We start from the raw sequence: 19,159 nt of genomic DNA, 5'->3' as shown, positions 1-19,159 counted from the left end.
GTTGTACGCCCAAGTCTAAAACATTCAAACACTTCAAATCAAACTACGGATTTTTATCCTAGGCAACTCAAAATGCCTTTCAAAACAATTTCAAAACAACTTCAAATACAATCAAATTCTAATTCAAAGGCGTACAACCTTGTGCCCGAACTACGTTGACTCTGATTCTCCATAAGGAGATACGTAGGCACTTGGATAACCAAGGCGAGTCCCCTTCCCTAAAATCTCAATTTTTCCCCTATTCACTTCCTTAGCTATAAACCTCAATTTTAGCCATAAACCTTTATCTTTAGATACAAACCTTACGAAAGGGTTGAGGGTGCCTAACACCTTCCCTCAACCTGATTATAATAACTTACCCCGATCTCTAAACTGCGTAGGGTTTCCTATTCGCCCTTCAGAATAGGTGGCGACTCTAAAACCTTTAATTTTAGGGCAGATTGCTACAGTTGTCTTTTTGAAGGATTATGTTTCTGTTGATGGTGGTTTTTGGTGTCGAGTTTTAGCTTTTTCTTTTCCATAATGGTACGATATTTTTTGTTTTGGCTTTTTCTTTTGGTGGTCGATTTGGGAATAGCTATTTCATCTTTTTAGTGTGGATCTTTGTTGGTTATGTGACTTTAGTTTTCCTTTTCTTCTTGAGTTGTTTTTTAGTTCAACTTGGTTCCTCTTGTACCTATTGCTGGATATGTCGTATGTAATTTTCAAAACTTTTTGTTGTCAATTATATTTATAAATAATATATTTGTATTTATAATATTTAGGTGAAAGAAAACATTATTTCTTCTATGAGATTCATGTTTTTAATTACAATAGTTTGCCTATGTATAATAAAATTCACACCTTATCACCTTACAATAATTAAGTATTTATGTTTTCAGTTTACGTATAATAATTTGAACACCATGTTGTGGCTGAAGAGTAACCATAGAAGATGGGGAATGAATATAGGTTGGTGAAAGTTCAAAGGAGAAATGCTGCAAAATCATTGTCATTGCCATCTTTGCTTCAATTAAAGAAAAGTTTTGTCCAATACAAATTCTAGGACCCCCTCCAAATGGAAAAAATGAATGTCTACAATTTGTTGCTTTAGAAATTCCTTCAGAAAATCTTTCAGGATTGAACATCTTAGCATCATCACCCCAAAGTTCACAATCATGGTGAAGGAAGAGAATTGGCAAGAAAACTTCCACTCCAGCGGGTAATATTAGATTTTCCAATTTCACATCTTTCTCAATATTTCGAGAAAGTCCGAGTACGGGAGGATATAACCTAAGAACCTCATACAAAATCATGGTCACCTGTCACAAAAATGTTTATCCAACCAATAAGTATTAAGGTTATTAAAACACTAATAAGCCAAATATAAAGATAAGATTTAAATGCAGTTTTAGGTTCTTATTTTAGTTTAAACAAGATTTTATCTTCACAAGTTTTTAATTTTTTACAACAACGTAGTTAGCAACATATTTTTAAATTTTTATGATATGCCATTAGTGAAATGGAAAATTATACAAATTAATTCACAAGTAAATAGGTGAGAAAAATACATGAAACTTGTGAAATTGTGAAGATAAAATAACATATAAAAAAAAGACTAAAGCTCATTTTTAGTTATAATAGAGAACCACAAATGCATTGAAGAAAATATAATAGAAGAATACTTACAATCTTCAAATTATTTAGTGCATCAAAATCTGGTTTTTTGTTCCCAAAGATTTGTAACACCTCCTCCCTTGCACGTTGTTGCCAATCAGGGTATCTACTCAACAAAAACATTGTCCAAACAAGCAAAACTGAAGTAGTCTCTTGTCCTGCAAAGTAGAACAATTTGCATTCATCGACTACATCTTCAAGAGTCATTCCCATATACTTGTTGTTTGCATTTTCCTCAATTTCCTTGTGATTTGATTCAAGAAGAATACTCAATAAGTCATTCATAATATATTCATCTGTCTTTAGTGCTTTCTCTCTCTTGTTAATTATATCTTTCAACAAAGATCTTATATCTTTGTCAATTTCATTCATCTTTCTATGGAAAGTAGTAGGTACAAACCTACAAACAAAAATATTGAAATAAATAAGTACATGTGTTAAAGAGAAAGAAATGAAACAAAATGAGTAAGTGTACATTAAAGATTAGTCTTACATCCATAATGGAATGAAAGATTTTGTTACAACTTCCATTAATAGTTCACCTAGCTCTTTTTGAAGTTGAAATATTCTTTTTCCTTCTTCATAACTACTTCCAAATACTGTTCGAGAAATAGCATCACTTGTTAAATTTTGAAGTGAAGGACATATGTCTATTTCACATGACCCATCTGAAGATATCATTTCTTCCCATTTACTAATCAAATCATTGCAACTTATGAAGAAAGATGGCGTCATAATCTGTGATGTCATTGTTAAAAATAACAATAGTTTTAAACTTCAAGTCAAAAAATAGACCCCTTGTACACATCGATGCATAATTCCAAGATTTTTATTAAAAGAAAACGACTAAAGATATAAGAAATTTTAGATAAATTTATTTTTATTAAATATAGTTAATCTTTTTAGCTAATTGTTATATTTTTCTCAATTAATATAAATATACATTCTACAAATATAAATATTAAAGGAAATATAAAATTAATTAGAATTTAATAAAACAAAATGATTATATCAAACTTTTCTGAAGTGAGGGTAATATAAAAAAAATTCAAAATATATCTACCTCTGTTGAGAAAAAATTATTGTCGGTTTTGTTGGGAAATAACACAGCTGGAGAAAAATAAATAAACAAAACACAACCAATAACACAAGAATATAACGTGGAAACTCCAAAACCGGAGAAAAACCACGACCGTTGTCTAAATAGACAACCAGAGAATTATTACTATGTGAAAATTTTACAACACATAGACTTCTCTACTCTCACCCCAATCCCCTAGTACACCCACACTCTTACAAAGCAAATATTTAAACTAAATCTCACAATACTCTAATACAAGAGCATAAGAGAACAAAGAAAATCAAATATAAGCTTAAAGTGCTTTTTGACTAGTGTATCTAAAAACAAAGAACTTAGGTCCAATATATAGCCTTGGTTCCCCCCTTGCTTCACCACACTAAGCAATGTGGGACTTCTCAAATAGCTACTTTTTAACATCCTTCTTAATTAAAGAATTTAGGCAACATTAGACATACAATCAACCCCAACAATCTCCACCTTGATTGTAATGGTCTTTAATCTTCATTGTGTACACCGACAATCATAATTCTCATTGTCTATACTGACAAATCAAATTATCATACTCCACCATAAAGAGTACACTACACTTGAAACTATTATCCCAAGAATTTTTCTTCACGCCGAAACCTTGCTGAAAGATTATGGTGCAACTCCCATGTTGGCTTTTAGGAAGTTCTTCAGCCATCGACACATCTCACCACACACCTTGCATCAATGCCAACCAATGCCTGTGTGTTGTTCTGAATCCGCTAGCAATGGTTTGTCCTTTTGCATGGTATAGAGGAAATACCATAAGGACACACTTTATCTTCTAAAAAGGATCCCCATCATCTCCCAAAACAAGGGAGATGTTGCTAGCACTTGTCTCAGAGTCTTTTTCAGATACTGGTCCACCTGGACAATTTCTCTTTAAATGCCCACACTTTCTACACTTCCAGCACACCATATTATTTGCATGGATCTTCTTCCCATTAGCCCCACTTCTAGTTACCAACGCCGAGTTTGATGAAGTACTTTCATCACTTTTCATCCTCCTTTCTTCAGAAATAATTTTAGTTGCAACTTCTTCAAAACTCAACTTTTCTTTCCCATACATCAAAACAGGTTTGAGATGAATATAAGAAGGTGGAAGGGATAAATAAGCCTTAACGCTTTATCTTCATCATTAATCTCAACTTTAATAGATTCAAGCTCAGAAACAATATTATTCAAAGTACTAAGATGATTAGAGATTTTTGTACCCTCATCCATGCGCAAAGTGTGGAATTGCTCCTTTAACAACAAACGATTTGAGATGTCCTTTGCCTGATATAACCCTTCGAGTATTTCCCAGAGTTCATTGGCTGATGACAGATTCTGCACATTCGCGAGAACATTCTTTTTCAAACACAAACGAATTGCACTTGCAGCTCTCAAATCTAATTCCTCCCACTTGTCAGCCTCCATGTTAGAAGTGTTTCCTTTTAGCGCCTTGTGTAATTCTGATTGTATCAACACATCCTTGACTCGTACTTTCCACAGGCCAAAGTTGATTCTTCCATCAAACTTCTCTATGTCAAACTTCATAGCACTTGAATAAGACATAGTAGTTGCGTGTAGACTGCAAACCATGGACCAAGTAGGTTCCCAGGAAAGAGAGGTGGGTCACAACGGACACGCTTAAATACCAAGTCTTTCCTTAGCCAGAACCTCCCTTAACAACACTTTCACAGTACCAACCCTTCTTCAGCACCTTCACAATATCACAATTTTTTTCTTATGTGGAAGATCAGACAATGCTGCAACCACAGATAATACTAAGAATTGTGATATCTCATCGAGCCGAAGCTCTGATACCACTATTGGGAAATAACACAACTGGAGAAAAATAAATAAACAAAACACAACCAATAACACAAGAATATAACGTGGAAACTCCAAAACCGGAGAAAAACCACGACCGTTGTCTAAATAGACAACCAGAGAATTATTACTATGTGAAAATTTTACAACACATAGACTTCTCTACTCTCACCCCAATCCCCTAGTACACCCACACTCTTACAAAGCAAATATTTAAACTAAATCTCACAATACTCTAATACAAGAGCATAAGAGAACAAAGAAAATCAAATATAAGCTTAAAATGCTTTTTGACTAGTGTATCTAAAAACAAAGAACTTAGGTCCAATATATAGCCTTGGTCCCCCCCTTGCTTCACCACACTAAGCAATATGGGACTTCTCAAATAGCTACTTTTTGACTTCCTTCTTTATTAAAGAATTTAGGCAACATTAGACATACAATCAACCCCAACAGGTTTCCACAGTGTCAATTTTATCAAGATATCATATAAGAAATAATATATGCACTAAAGATAACTGCCTTATTTAACATCATCTAACCCTTGGAAGTCAATCAATGCTACCATACATTCTTGAAACTTTTAGAAGAAACCTTATGTGTTATTTGCACGTACTTTTTGTCTTGTATAGATTCAACGAGTTGACATCACTTGACTCATCAAGTCATATCACATGTTCAATATGAGAAAATACTATGTTTAGCACTTCTTATACCTTGGGAGATGATATATAATTTTCACTTTGGGTATAGAAAAGTTCATTGTCTCTTATGTTGAGTTTTGGTGAAAGTATTTTTGACTTAGTACTCTCATTCAGTACCCAATGTCCTCATAGTATGTTGGTCATACGTTTTACCATTATCTTAGTTGTCAACTCCTTTTTGCCCTTGAGGGTGATTTCAATTGAATTTAGTCAGTCTCATCCTCAATTTTGGGTAAGGTTGACTAAATGTAGATAATATAGGAATATTAATATTCTCCCCAATATTTGTGTAGGGGTTGATAAACAACCTAGAACCCTGCATAGCAACATATATTTTAGAGCATTTCTTTATAGAACCCTCTACCTTTTTGTCACCCGCGGCGAAAATCCGAAAATACCCGTATTTCGGAAATGCATTTTCGAAATAATTTTTTTTCCAGATTTTTCGAGAATTTGAAAATGCATCTCCAAAAATATCAAATGGAGAGTGTTTTCGAAAATGCATTTCCTAAAACACTCATTTTTAGGGGTTTCGGAAGTACACTTTCAAAAAAATGCAAGATTATCCATCACTTGCAATTCAAAACCAATACAATCACCATAAACTCAGACCACAATATTAATTTATTTCAAGTATGAATCTTTAATAAAGAAAAAAATTAAATTATTACCAATCGTTAGTTAGTCCAGTGGTGATTGGCGCTGGAATTGGTAGGGAGAACCGGGGTTCGATCCCCGCAACTACGATCAGGAGGGGGATGGAACCACTTGATGCCAGAACTCGCCCCCGAACCGGACTAAACCGGTGGTATAAAGCCAAAAAAAATTAAATTATTATTATTATTATTATTTATTCAACGAATCTTTGTGTTTGAGGGAAATACAAAGACCTAAAACAAGTGTGTGAATCATCTTTTATGTTGGAAGTAGGGCCGACCTAACTGCTTTAAAACCGGACTAAACCGGTGGTATAAAGCCAAAAAAAATAAAAATAAATTATTATTATTATTTATTCAACAAATCTTTGTGTTTGAGGGAAATACAAAGACCTAAAACAAGTGTGTGAATCATCTTTTATGTTGGAAGTAGGGCCGACCTAACTGCTTTAAAACCTAAAGCAATTTTTTAATGTAAGTCCTTTAAATGTAAATAAAAATAATAATTTGAGTGGGAGCCAAAAATTGAATTCAATACAAAAAAAAAACATTAAATTAATTTTGAAATATTTTATTTTATTACCAAATTAACTTTTTTTAAGTATTTTTTAGTCCAAATCTTTTAGGCCTAAAGCGGTTGAGCTCCATTGGCAAGGAGCCCCGTCCAAGGACGTATTTGGAGAATACCGAGTTCGATTCCCAGGCGGAACAATCTTGCTTAACCAGTGCGTATGCCTCTCTGCACGAGCCGATGTCATTCATTTCAGGATATGTTCCATTGATCCTAATCATATGCGTGTAACTTTTGCTATATCGTGGTTATGCAACCTCCTCAGGCTTTTTTTAGTGGCACTATCAACATGATACTAATGCTTAAGTGTCAAGTTCTATTATATTTTGATTGAGTCTAAAGTTTTGGTGACTATGATAAATCTCAACAAATTTAAAAAGAGTTAGTTGTGTTAATAATCGTGTGACTTGCTATCAACCGAAGATAGTTCTTCTATCTATCTATCAATCTATCAATCATCTATCTTACCTATTTCAATTGACATATAAATTATTTTAAGATAATATCCCAAAGTATAAAATAGAATACTTTAATTAATATTTTATTAATTCCATCAACTATAAATCCTCTATCACGATACCTTTTAGTTAAATAAAATTTTATATCACTTATGTATTTCAATAAAAAAAATTAGAGGATTATAATAATTTAATTAATACTAGCCACTTTCAACCAATTTGCTATTAACAAAGTAACAACTAGTAATTCTTTATTATATCTCTAAAAGAAACTAACCTTTAATTTTTCTAAATGGAAAGCAGGGCTGATAATTCTTCTATGCTTGCTCCACTTTTCTCCCTGATGAATAGCAAGACCACTAATAAGTAACTTGGAAATTTTATAATTAGTCCTTGGAAATTCACTGATCTTGTTCAAAACATCTCTTATTTTCTCTGGCTCTGTGAGTATCACCCTTGGTTTTGTTCCAAACCAAATAAAAGAATTCTTCCCTGCATGCAATTTTCATCAACTCTATTAGAAGGGAAATAACCATTTTGCACTTGGCATGCATGCATGCACATGACGTGACGTGAGTTTAAGAATATGAATAAATAAGATTGATGAAAGAACAAGTACATACCATGAATTTTAAGACTCTTTTGGAGGTAGGGGCTGACACGTGGAATAATATCATCGGAGAGATTCATGGGTTTGGATTTAGCTTCCTTTTCCATCTTATTAAGATCCTTAACATCCCCAACCAAAAACCTATATGAATTACCATGAAGACCTTGTTCTCTTAACAGCTTCTCTAGCTTCTTTGGCCTAAGCCACAACAAATTCAACACGCTCCAAGCACATATCAAACCTAGTGTCATTACCATGAAAATTATGCATGAAATCCATTCCATTTCTATGTAAGTTATTGGTGATGCAAAGAAGATAGAGAATGAAACAAAAGAAAGTGAGAGTGTTTGCGTATTAGTAAATCAGAAGCATGCATTTTATAGAATTTTGGGGGCTATTACTATGAAATCCAGCACGACTGTCTATGTTATCTTTTTGTTCTTTTCTTTCCGACTTAGTTGTTTTTTAGTGAAGAAGGATTACGTAGGAAACAAATGTCACATTAATGAATTTATTTATTGATTTTTAGTACCTATAAAATATTAATTTTTGTTTTTTATCCCTATAAAAATAATGAGACAACTTCTCTATCCATCACAAAAAGTTGGGTAGTGTACCTCCAACCAATCACATGATTTCATCTCATTTAACATATTTAATTATTTATTAAAATACTATAAATGTTTGTTATTTTCAAAACATTTTATAAATGAGGTAACTTACCCAACTTTTTAAGTTGGGTAGATAAGAATTCACCTAAAAATAAATGACATGTTTTGATATCTACAAAATTATTCTGCATATAGTTTTAGTCTCTAATGTTAAACCAAGATGTATTTTTAAATGATTATTTGGCGGACATGTTTAAAATGTTTTAAAAAAATTCTTGAAAAAAAAAGAAATCCAAAATTTAATTTATAAATCGAAATTTTTATTACTTTTAACATTATCTTGTAAAATTTAAAACATTCATATTTAATTTTTTTCATTTTGAAAAATTATAAAGTTCTAAATCAAACATCTCAAAATCTAACCGAATCAAAATTTTGGAGGCATAACCTACCAATTCTACTTTCAAGTAAAAATAATACTACTTTTAATAAATCAAATATCTCAAAATCTTACTAAATCAAAATTATAAATGCCTAAAATTGATTTCAGATCTTCCAAAAGCCAATTCAAATATATTATTATTATTATTATTATTATTATTATTATTATTATTATTATTATTATTATTATTATTATTATTATTATTATTATTATTATTATTATTGTTATTGTTATTGCAGTTTGTATTATTATGTAAATTACGACATTTGTATGTATTGACTATTACAAAAATTTAAAATTTTGTCTCCTGCTTATTATTTTCTTTAATTATAAGTAATATTTATGAACAAATGCGAGTACGTAATTATTTCCAAGGCGTAAGCAGAGTTATTTTTACTAGTTTTCAATAAAATATTTTTAGCTTCATATAGAAATAATCATTCATAATAATAAAAGCTAGATGAGAACTTTGGCAAGTCTGCCAAGTGTCATCATTCTAGCTCCCATGCTATTTTTAAACTTTTCATATAAAATAATATTTCTTTTTTTATTTTTAATATTTTTATTTGTTATTTATATTTTATTTTATTACCTTTCCACGTGAAACAACAGCAACCAAAATTTATTGGGATACATTTTCCATTTCCCATCTTTTCCTTTTTCCACGCACACCAGCAGTCAACATTTATGGGATTTTCTTGATTTTTGCACTATAACTTTACAATTAGAATTTAGGTTTATCATTATTTTTAACAACCATTATTCTGCGACTATTCAGCTCAACAGATTGCATTCACGATGCAATTTCTTCAATGATGCCTTCTCATCTCCCAAACCTAATCAGTGCATCATTAATTTTAGTTTGAAGGTTTTTTCATTCAACTATTTGTATAAATATGTGCTATCTGATTTCCAGATCTTCATCCCTTCGAACCCTTCTTTTTTTTCTTACGATTATGATTTTGTCTTAACCCACTATGGCAGCGACAAGACGCGATTTTGACTTCTGTTCGTTATTTCACGACTCTTTGGCTTCTCACACTGATTAGCCTGCGAAGCTTTTTCATTCGAAGAAAACCATCTAAAGTTAACGATGATGATGATCTTGAGATCGCAAAGCTTGGGATTTCTCAGGATGTTTGTAGTTAGTTTATCTTGATATATTGCTGATGCTTTTCCTTTCAGATTTACAAAGTCCCATTAGCAGATGTTGAAGCATTGAAGTCACCTTATTGTTGAAATCAAATTGGTAGAATTATATTTGAAGTAAATGTCAGATTTTGTGACTATTTTATTTCAGGTTCATGTGGAAGAAGACATCTTAAATGAACCTCTTTTTTGTCGTTTATTTTTCGTTGTTGAACCTCTTAATCTCTTTATGCATAAAAGTCTTAAACTCTTTAGTTTTATGAGTTACTATCTGTTGTTTCAGCTTGGATACGAACTCAAAGACGGCCAAGTTGAGAGTTTGGCGTTTCAAAGCCGTGACTGAGTAAAATTGTTACTTCATAATTTTGAGTTTGGCCAAGTTGAGAGTTTGGCGTTTCAAAGCGTTTCATAATTTTGAATATGATTTTAAACCAAGTTATTATGGAATTTGTTTAGTTATTGTTACTTCAAATTCATAGGTGGCAGATTTGTTTATGTTAGATTTTTTTGTATATGTTAGACTTTTTCTCTTTTTTATTCATGAGTTTTCTTTCGATGTAAGCACATTCTTCCTTCCTTCTTCTATCTCACCATATGTATTGTATTCCAATGTTGTCTTTCTTAGGTTGTAATGAACACAAATGGCTACAACCTTCCAGTTGATATATGGAGCTTAGGATGCACACTTATTGAAATAGCAGCGTTGAAGCCTCTGTGGAGTCAGTATGAAGGGGTAAGATATTAGATATTTAACAGCTAGCTCCTTATGTGTATGATCATGTTTAATAATGAGTATGAAGGACAAAAATTGTTTGTATATTCTATTGACAGGTAGCTGCCATATTTAAAATTAGAAACAACAAAGATATGTCTGAAATTCCTAAGAATCTATCAAATGATGCAAGAATTTCATTATGTTATGTTTACAGCGGGACCTATTAGCTCGCCCAAATGCCCTGAAATTACTAAAGCACCCCTTACATGTTTCCTCTTACATGTTTGATGGAAGCCGAACACCGGTTGTGATTTGGTTAGCTGTATTTGTGGTCAAGTATTTTGGTGAGATTTCCTTCTTCTTGCATTATATATTCTCACCCAACTTTTCCCCTGTTATTAGTCTTTTCCATACAATAACTCATCTTAGTTGGTTAGCTTAAACACAAGCACTTATATGATTAGCTTATATCCTTAAGTGCTTAATTAAGTTATTTATCAAAACTGACTCTTATGTCATATGCATTTTACCTGTTGATTAGGATCCCCAGTTGTTGGTTTGGGCTTCAGTGGTTCTTTGGCGAGCAGTCTCCCAAAGCACGGGGAACACAGGTAGTATTCTCTAAGTTTTCTTTTACTAAAAATGGTTGATGAATCTTACCTTATTCAGTTTCAGCGTATTTGTAAACTTTTCAATAGTTTTCAACTATGCTCCTCAAATTTTGAAAACATTTTCCTACATGTTTTGTGTTGTGCTTTCTTATGATTTTATAAGCATTTTAATCTACAAAATTTTTTTATCAGTTTTGGTTTGCAATGCTTTTGAGATCTTTATTATAAGGAGCAGTGGATCAAACCAGATGCTGGTTGTAACCATACATACATTCTGCTCACTTCAATTTTTGTGTTACTTAACTCATCACCCATGAACTGAACATATTTTGTAACTTTTTATGAAATTGCAGATTATGTCATGTACTGTGTAATCTCTCCAATGTTACTTAGCCTATGTAACTAGAGTTTCAAACAAACCAATTTTTCAAGACTTGCTTTATGATATGTTTTTCAAATCAGTGGCACGAAACTTGATCTTACCTTTTGGGAGTCATACTCGACCCAATTTATGGCATACACGACTGACAATGGACCACCGGTTGTCATACTCACTCATTATTAGTGTCGTCAAAGTTCATATAAAATCCTTTATTAAATATCAATCTTACTTACTGTTATTGTGTTTTTATTATTTCATTGACAACCATTTTTCTTGCAGCCACTGGAAAGTTCAACCTTTCAAATGTTTAGAATGGTTCTAAACTACTTCTCAACTATGACCATCCACAAGTCATAGCATTCAAGTCAAAGTACATCGTGCACATTACTTTTTTTATGATATTACTCTTAACTTACGGCACTGTTATTACATCCAAGTATACTTTTATAAATGATTTTCTGTTATAGCTATGTATGATGCAGAAAAAATTTATTATCCCGTACTGAAGTTGAAAAATTAACAACTTCTATTTTCTGGTATAACTATGTATCAGTAGGTTCATATTCTTGACCGAGTTTGAAAAAACTAATTCTTCGTACACGGTATGTTACTAATTAGACTATTCCTACAATTTTTATGGTGTAGAACAATTTTTATGGTGTGGAAATGTAGTATTCTTAAAATATGGACGCTTCATTATACTGAATTCGAAATAACTATACACAATATGTTCTTTAAAGTTCCATTACACTCCTATATTCATTAACGATTTAAATATTTTGTTTTCTATATGGCAATATGGTGATTCATTTTGTATAAGAATATGGCACTGTATTGGTATGGTTATTCATTTTGTATATAACAGTGTACTGGTATGGTGATTAATTTTGTTTTAAGATATTATATGGCAGTATCATGATAACGGGATATATGCATTCATCCAATGGTAGTGCATTTTATAGGTTTATTTTTAAGCTTATGTTGTTTGTTGAATTAAATTTATATAAAATCCTTACTTTGATTCTTCTGATGCTATTCAGATTTGGATTGAGATTTTTAGATGAACCTTTCGAAGCAAGACATTCTTAATACTCTTTGAGCTTTAAAATAATTATTTTATATGCTGAAAAATGTCAAAAAGTTTTAAAATAACTCAAGTATCCATATGAACAACCTTTCTTCTAGCAACATGGATATAGTATCGGCTAGCATCATGTATATACGATTTGCTAGCATCCTTTACTACTAATCCAGTTAACTTGCAATTATCAGGATTAAGTTTCAATGGAACGGGAAAGCAATCTCCATACAATATTGTAATTATTTGATCAATGGATAATTAAAAAAGTTTTTTCTTTTTAAAAAAAATGGAATGGAATGGTCATTTTATAATTAAAAAAGTTTTTTTATTCATCTTACGGATCAATTTTTTCCTTCCTTTTGTAAATTTGTGTTATGAGTTTTTTAATTTTATTTAGGGTCTCTTTGGTTGGGAGTAGATGGAGGGGAGGGGAGGTGATATTTATAACAATTTGTGTTTGGTTCATTTTTTATAAAGGGAGTGGAGGGGAGGAGAGGGGAGCAAAATCCCTCCAAAGCTCACTTTTTGCTCCCCTCCAAATTGGAGGGATTTGGAGGGGAGGGAAGATTTAGTAATTATAATTTTTTTATTTTCCCTATTTTAACCTCAATCATTTTTTTAATTCCAAGATTGTCCTTATTGAATTATTAAATACTAGATTTTTCTGTATTATTTCACGTTTATTTTTTTCTATTGTGCGGTTGCTATTTGTGCGTTGTTCCTCTCAGGTGAATTTTTTTCCTTTTTTGGTTGAAGTTCCGTTTTTGAAATTTTTTTTTTATAATAGTAACATACTTATACTTATATCGGTTCTTATATATGATAGTAATAAGGCTTTTTTTATTATACTATTAATAATAATAACAATATACAATATATACAAATATAATATATTTATGTTATAAATAAAAATTTTAACTCAAATATTATCTGTTTGATTTGCGTTGAAGATATATAGTTCAACTAATGTGTGTTGTTGTTTACGGTTATATTATGGCTTATGAATGAACAAGTTTTTATTTGGTGAAATTTACTCATTACTATTGTTATTTAGAATTATTTTTACTAAGCATAAATAATAATATTTATAAGGATAAAAAGGTAAATTGATTTTAAAATCCCTCCCCTCCCCTTGTGAACCAAACATACTTGTTGTTAAAAATCCCTCCCCTCCCCTTCCCTTCTTTGAACCAAACATATATTTAGTTAAATTCCCTCCCCTCCCTTCCCCTCCATTCCCCTCCCCTCGATTAAATTCCCTCCCCTCCTCTCCCCTCCGTTGAACCAAACGGACCCTTAGACTAATGATATTTTTTCTTTTTTAATTTTTTAAATATTATTTATTTTAAAATTGAAGATATAATAAATCCCATTAAAATTCATTAAAAAGGGATAAAATCAGTTCAATAAATAATAAATGTTTAATTTTTGTATACAAAAATATTTTTATAAATAATGTCAAAAAAATAATATTTATATAAAAAAATACTATCGATTCAAATTTTTTTATATAGATAAAATTATAGGTATGTATTTATATATATATATATATATATATATATATATATATATATATATATATATATATATATATATATATATATATATATATATATATATATATATATTGTTAATTCAAATTATTTTATATATTCAAAAAATTATAGGCACTATTTTATTATAACTTTTAGAATATGGAATAATAAAACTAAGTTTTTTTTCAAATATGAAATAATAAAAATAAGTTGTTTTTCAAATATGGAATAATAAAACTAAGTTGTTTTCCAAAAACTAAATCTTTTCTAATGATAACAAACTATAAATATTTAAATTTTTTATTTCTATAATCTTTTTGATGAGATTCTAATCTTTATCATTTTATTCATAAAAAGCTAAAAATATATAAGTTTTCTAAATTAAATTTGATTTCATATAGATTGTTTCTCAGAAATGAAAGTCATCTTTAAAATGAGATCTTATTTATTTATTTCATATCGAGCAATTTTAAAAAAAAAATCGTTTTAATTTCTTAATTGATATTATATATTTAAAGACTAAATAAATTTTTTGATAACTTGAAAAAAATAACAAATTCTATTCTTTTTAGATTAGCATCATAATTTAAAAATTTAAAAATTATTTTATAGTTAAATAAATTACATTTTTAAATAATAAAGATATTTTAATAAACAAAATATAGATTATTATTGATAAAAAAGTTTGTGTGCAACTATTAACATAGACAAATTATAATGTTAATATAACTTTATTATTATAAATAATTATAATATTTTTTTAATATAAGAAATTTTATCTCGTGCCTTCGCACGGGTATAAACACTAGTTCTATTAGAAGCTAGAATTTGTAGGTTGGGCCTCCAGAATTGCTTCTAGTGATTTTTATATTTACATTTATTATTCAACCCACTTTTTTATAAATATATTCAAATAAAAATTAATTCCCCTAATCTTGATTTTATAAAAATCATTTATACCAAAGATAAGAAAGATTCACACATAATCTCCACAGTTTATTTTAAAATTCAATGGTTCAAATTCATTCTCACATTCTCATATAAAAAATGCATTCTCATATGATATATATATATATATATATATATATATATATATATATATATATATATATATATATATATATATATATATATATATATAAATCAAGTGAGAGCAGAGGAGGATCCATGTATATGAGAATGGGGGCTCAAGCCCCCACACAGTTTTCAATTTCATTCATAATATCATATTATTATTTACTTAGCCCCCATTAAATCACACTTATTCAATTACAATAAAGTCATATTTTAACTCTTTAATTAAAACCTCCACATACTTTTTCTCCTTAATTTATAGGCATTTTCTCCTTTCACTTTCTATATGTTTTATTTTATCATATAAAATTTTGATTTTTAATGTGTATAATTATAAATTTTGTTTTCTATTTCTTTAATAATTTTATTTTAATCCATTTAGTTTTAGTTTTTTATTTCTGCTACAAAACTAAGTTTGGAAGATTTTTTTTTTGTTATACGTTATATTAAAAACTATTTATATTTGTAGCATGTGTTATTGTTGAAAAAAATTTATTTATTAGAAATTGTGTGAAAAATAGAATGCACAACCGTATGAAAGATAACTTGTTAAATGATTATTAAGTTACTTATATATAAACTAATATATTTGATAGTATTGTTGGCGATGAAATGATTAGTGTTATTGGCAATGAAAAAAATTATAATTTATATGATTTTTTTATTTTAAAAAATCATAAAAAATTCTCTAATCAAATGTATAAAAAATTATTTGCCCTCACTAAAGAAAATTTCTGGATCCGCCACTGAGTGAGAGCATTTTATAATGAGAGACAAAAGAAATAAATATCAACTATTGGATTCATCAAGAGAGAGAAATTAATAGCCACACATTAATGTATTAACATTCTCTCTCTTGATGAATTCAATGATTGATATTTGTTCATCTCATTTCTTATTATAAAATACTCTTACTTGATATGCTTTAGCTATTACGAGATTAGATTAACATTAATGACTCAGGATTACCTCGGATTTTAAACATATATTAAATAAATATCTTGTTCACCAAACCATTAAATAAATATTTAAAAATCTAAAGCAAATCTGAGTCATAAATATAAATCTTATAGTTATTATTAAAAATTCTCAGTTCTCACTATAGATAAAATTTCCATTTTATACGTTCCCGTCCCCATTATATATATATATATATATATATATATATATATATATATATATATATATATATATATATATATATATATATATATATATATATATATATATATATATATATATATATAGGGAGCATATCAAGTGAGAGCATTTTAAAATGAGAGATGAGAGGAATAAATATCAACCATTGGATTCATCAAGAGAGAGAAGGTTAATGCATTAATGTGGCTATTACCTTCTCTCTCTTGATGAATCCAATGGTTGATATTTATTCCTCTCATCTCTCATTTTAAAATGCTCTCACTTGATATGCTCCCTATATATATATATATATATATATATATATATATATATATATATATATATATATATATATATATATATATATATATATATATATATATATATGAGTGAAGACCCATTTTGGTCCCTCACAAATATTACACGAGTCAAATTAGTCCCTCATAAAAAAATTGACCCAACTTAATCCCTTACAAAATTTAACCGGATCATATTAGTCCTTCTGCTAATATTTTTCTCAAATCGGTTTTTTTCTACTTCTAATCCGGTTCTTTTCATAGTTTTAAACCGTGACTGAACTGACACGTTGAATTTTTTTATTTTTTATTTTTTAAATACTAAATTAATTTTTATTTTTAATTTCATTTTTAAACAATTATCAATGAATAATATCAAAAAAAGACAAAATTATTTCTTATAAAGTAATTTTTAAATAAATAATTTTTATGATTTCTACTAATATTAACAAATTTTATACATAATTTTTTATCTATGAGGTCTCAAATCTAAGTCCCTTTCAAGTTAAATTATTTTCAATTTACAACTAGACAAATCAATTTCTATCGTTAATAAAGTGATTATCATTTACAACTAGACAAATCAATTTCTATCGTTAATAAAGTGATTATCATTTACAACTAGAAAAATCAATTTCTATTGTTAGTAAAGTGACTATTATTTACAACAAGACAATTCAATTTCTATTGTTAGTAAAGTGACTATCATTTACAACTAGATAAATCAATTTCTATTGTTAATAAAGTGATTATCATTTACAACTAGACAAATCAATTTCTACGGTTAGTAAAGTGACTATCAATAACAACTAGACAAATCAATTTTTATTGTTAGTAAAATGACTATCATTTACAAATAGACAAATCAATTTCTATTTTATTAAATTGATTGTCATTTAATCTGAAGAGACTTAGGTTCGAGGCCATATTGATACAAATTTTGTATTTTTTATTTTAAATTTAGAATTGTTTAAGATTAACCACATGGGTCTGAGTTCAATTCCTTATAAGAAACAATTTTGGCTTTTTTATATTATTAATTTATAATGTTTAAAAATGAAATTAAAAATAAAAATTTAAAAATGAAAATAAAATAAAATTCAACGTGGCAATCCAGTCACAGTTTAAAACTAAGAAAAAACCGGTTTGAAAAAAAGATTAACAGAAGGACTTATATGATCCGGTTAAATTTTATAAGGGATTAAATTGGGTCTATTTTATTGTGAAGGACTAATTTGACTCGTGTATTATTTGTGAGGGACCAAAATGGGTCTTCACTATATATATATATATATATATATATATATATATATATATATATATATATATATATATATATATATATATATATATGTATATATATATATATATATATATATATATTGAAGATAATGTGTCAATCTTTTTTCTCTCGCCTTCATTATAAATGATCGATGAAAGAGAGAAAATATCGACTAATAATCTCAAACTATTTATTTAAAATTTAGTCGTTCAGATTCATTCTCATGTAAAAATATCATTCTCATATAAAAATATCATTTTCATATGATACGTTATATATATATATATATATATATATATATATATATATATATATATATATATATATATATATATCATATGAGAATGCTTTTTTTATGTGAGAATGAATATGAATCATTGGATTTTAAAATAAATTGTGGAGATTATGTGTGAATCTTTTTTTCTCTCTCCTCCATTATTAAAATAAATGATGTAGGAAAGAGAAAAAAAGATTCACACATAATCTCCACCATTTAATTTAAAATCCAATGGTTGAGATTCATTCTCACATTCTCATATAAATATGACATTCTCATATGATATGCCCTCTCTCTCTCTCTCTCTCTATATATATATATATATATATATATATATATATATATATATATATATATATATATATATATATATATATATATATATATATATATATATATATATATATAGACGACTCAAGTGAAAACACTGGGTTATTATGAGAAATGAGAATACTGAATCACAGCCATTAAATTTTGATTTTGTTGATTTTAATGGAAATGATTGGTTTCTCTTTCTATGATCCTTAATATTTAATTTAATTAAAACATAGAAATAGAAACCAATACAGTCCATTAAAATCAACAAAATCAAAGTTTAATGGTCGTGATTCATTATTCTCATTTCTCATAATAACCAAATGTTCTCACTTGAGTCATCCCTATATATATATATATATATATATATATATATATATATATATATATATATATATATATATATATATATATATATATATATATATATATATATATATATATATATATATATATATATATATATATATATATATATGGGAGCATATCAAGTGAGAGCATTTTTAAATGAGAGATGCGAGGAAAAAATATCAACCATTGGATTCATCAAGAGAGAAGATGTTAATACATTAATGAGGCTATTATTTTCTCTCTCTTGATGAATCCAATAGTTGATATTTCTTCCTCTCATCTCTCATTTAAAAATGCTCTCACTTGATATGCTCCCATAT

At 28.5% G+C, this 19,159-nt stretch overlaps 2 protein-coding genes across 5 annotated transcripts; one reads left to right on the top strand and one right to left on the bottom strand.

Moving 5' to 3' along the window:
* Positions 1 to 765: 765 nt before the first annotated feature.
* Positions 766 to 7,914, bottom strand: LOC131647716 (cytochrome P450 72A68-like). Its single transcript, XM_058917574.1, has 5 exons — positions 7,592 to 7,914; positions 7,246 to 7,460; positions 2,150 to 2,394; positions 1,669 to 2,056; positions 766 to 1,301 (listed from the first exon to the last, which is right to left on the bottom strand). The coding sequence occupies exons 1-5, from the start codon at positions 7,860 to 7,862 to the stop codon at positions 870 to 872; spliced, it is 1,551 nt and encodes a 516-aa protein (XP_058773557.1). The 5' UTR covers positions 7,863 to 7,914; the 3' UTR covers positions 766 to 869.
* Positions 7,915 to 9,316: 1,402 nt separating this feature from the next.
* On the top strand, positions 9,317 to 12,100 carry LOC131647715 (uncharacterized). 4 transcript variants are annotated; one of them, XM_058917572.1, is made up of 5 exons: positions 9,317 to 10,123; positions 10,406 to 10,513; positions 10,710 to 10,839; positions 11,037 to 11,106; positions 11,768 to 12,100. In XM_058917572.1, the coding sequence occupies exons 2-5, from the start codon at positions 10,412 to 10,414 to the stop codon at positions 11,808 to 11,810; spliced, it is 345 nt and encodes a 114-aa protein (XP_058773555.1). In that variant the 5' UTR covers positions 9,317 to 10,123; positions 10,406 to 10,411; the 3' UTR covers positions 11,811 to 12,100. The 4 variants fall into 4 exon arrangements, 3 of the variants coding, with proteins under 3 accessions (XP_058773555.1, XP_058773554.1, XP_058773556.1); XM_058917571.1 differs by having other exon boundaries at positions 9,317 to 9,499; positions 9,616 to 10,513; positions 11,768 to 12,099; XR_009297920.1 differs by having other exon boundaries at positions 9,317 to 10,513; positions 10,612 to 10,839.
* The last annotated feature ends 7,059 nt before the right edge of the window (positions 12,101 to 19,159 follow it).

Source organism: Vicia villosa, linkage group LG2 (assembly GCF_029867415.1).
Source record: "Vicia villosa cultivar HV-30 ecotype Madison, WI linkage group LG2, Vvil1.0, whole genome shotgun sequence".
Taxonomy (NCBI): Eukaryota; Viridiplantae; Streptophyta; class Magnoliopsida; order Fabales; family Fabaceae; genus Vicia; species Vicia villosa.
Note: the sequence above shows the minus strand (reverse complement) of the source record. Positions and strands in the feature narration are given on the sequence as shown.

Excerpts from the sequence above, each read along its gene's own strand:
- LOC131647715 (XM_058917572.1), top strand. The coding sequence starts at position 10,412 with ATGAACACAAATGGCTACAACCTTCCAGTTGATATATGGAGCTTAGGA. Across the intron at positions 10,514-10,709 it reads TGTGGAGTCAGTATGAAGGG|CGGGACCTATTAGCTCGCCC; the intron begins GTAAGATATTAG and ends TTATGTTTACAG. Across the intron at positions 10,840-11,036 it reads ATTTGTGGTCAAGTATTTTG|GATCCCCAGTTGTTGGTTTG; the intron begins GTGAGATTTCCT and ends CCTGTTGATTAG.
- LOC131647716 (XM_058917574.1), bottom strand. The coding sequence starts at position 7,862 with ATGGAATGGATTTCATGCATAATTTTCATGGTAATGACACTAGGTTTG. Across the intron at positions 2,395-7,245 it reads TCCATTTAGAAAAATTAAAG|ATTATGACGCCATCTTTCTT; the intron begins GTTAGTTTCTTT and ends ATGACATCACAG. Across the intron at positions 2,057-2,149 it reads TCTTTCATTCCATTATGGAT|GTTTGTACCTACTACTTTCC; the intron begins GTAAGACTAATC and ends TTTTGTTTGTAG.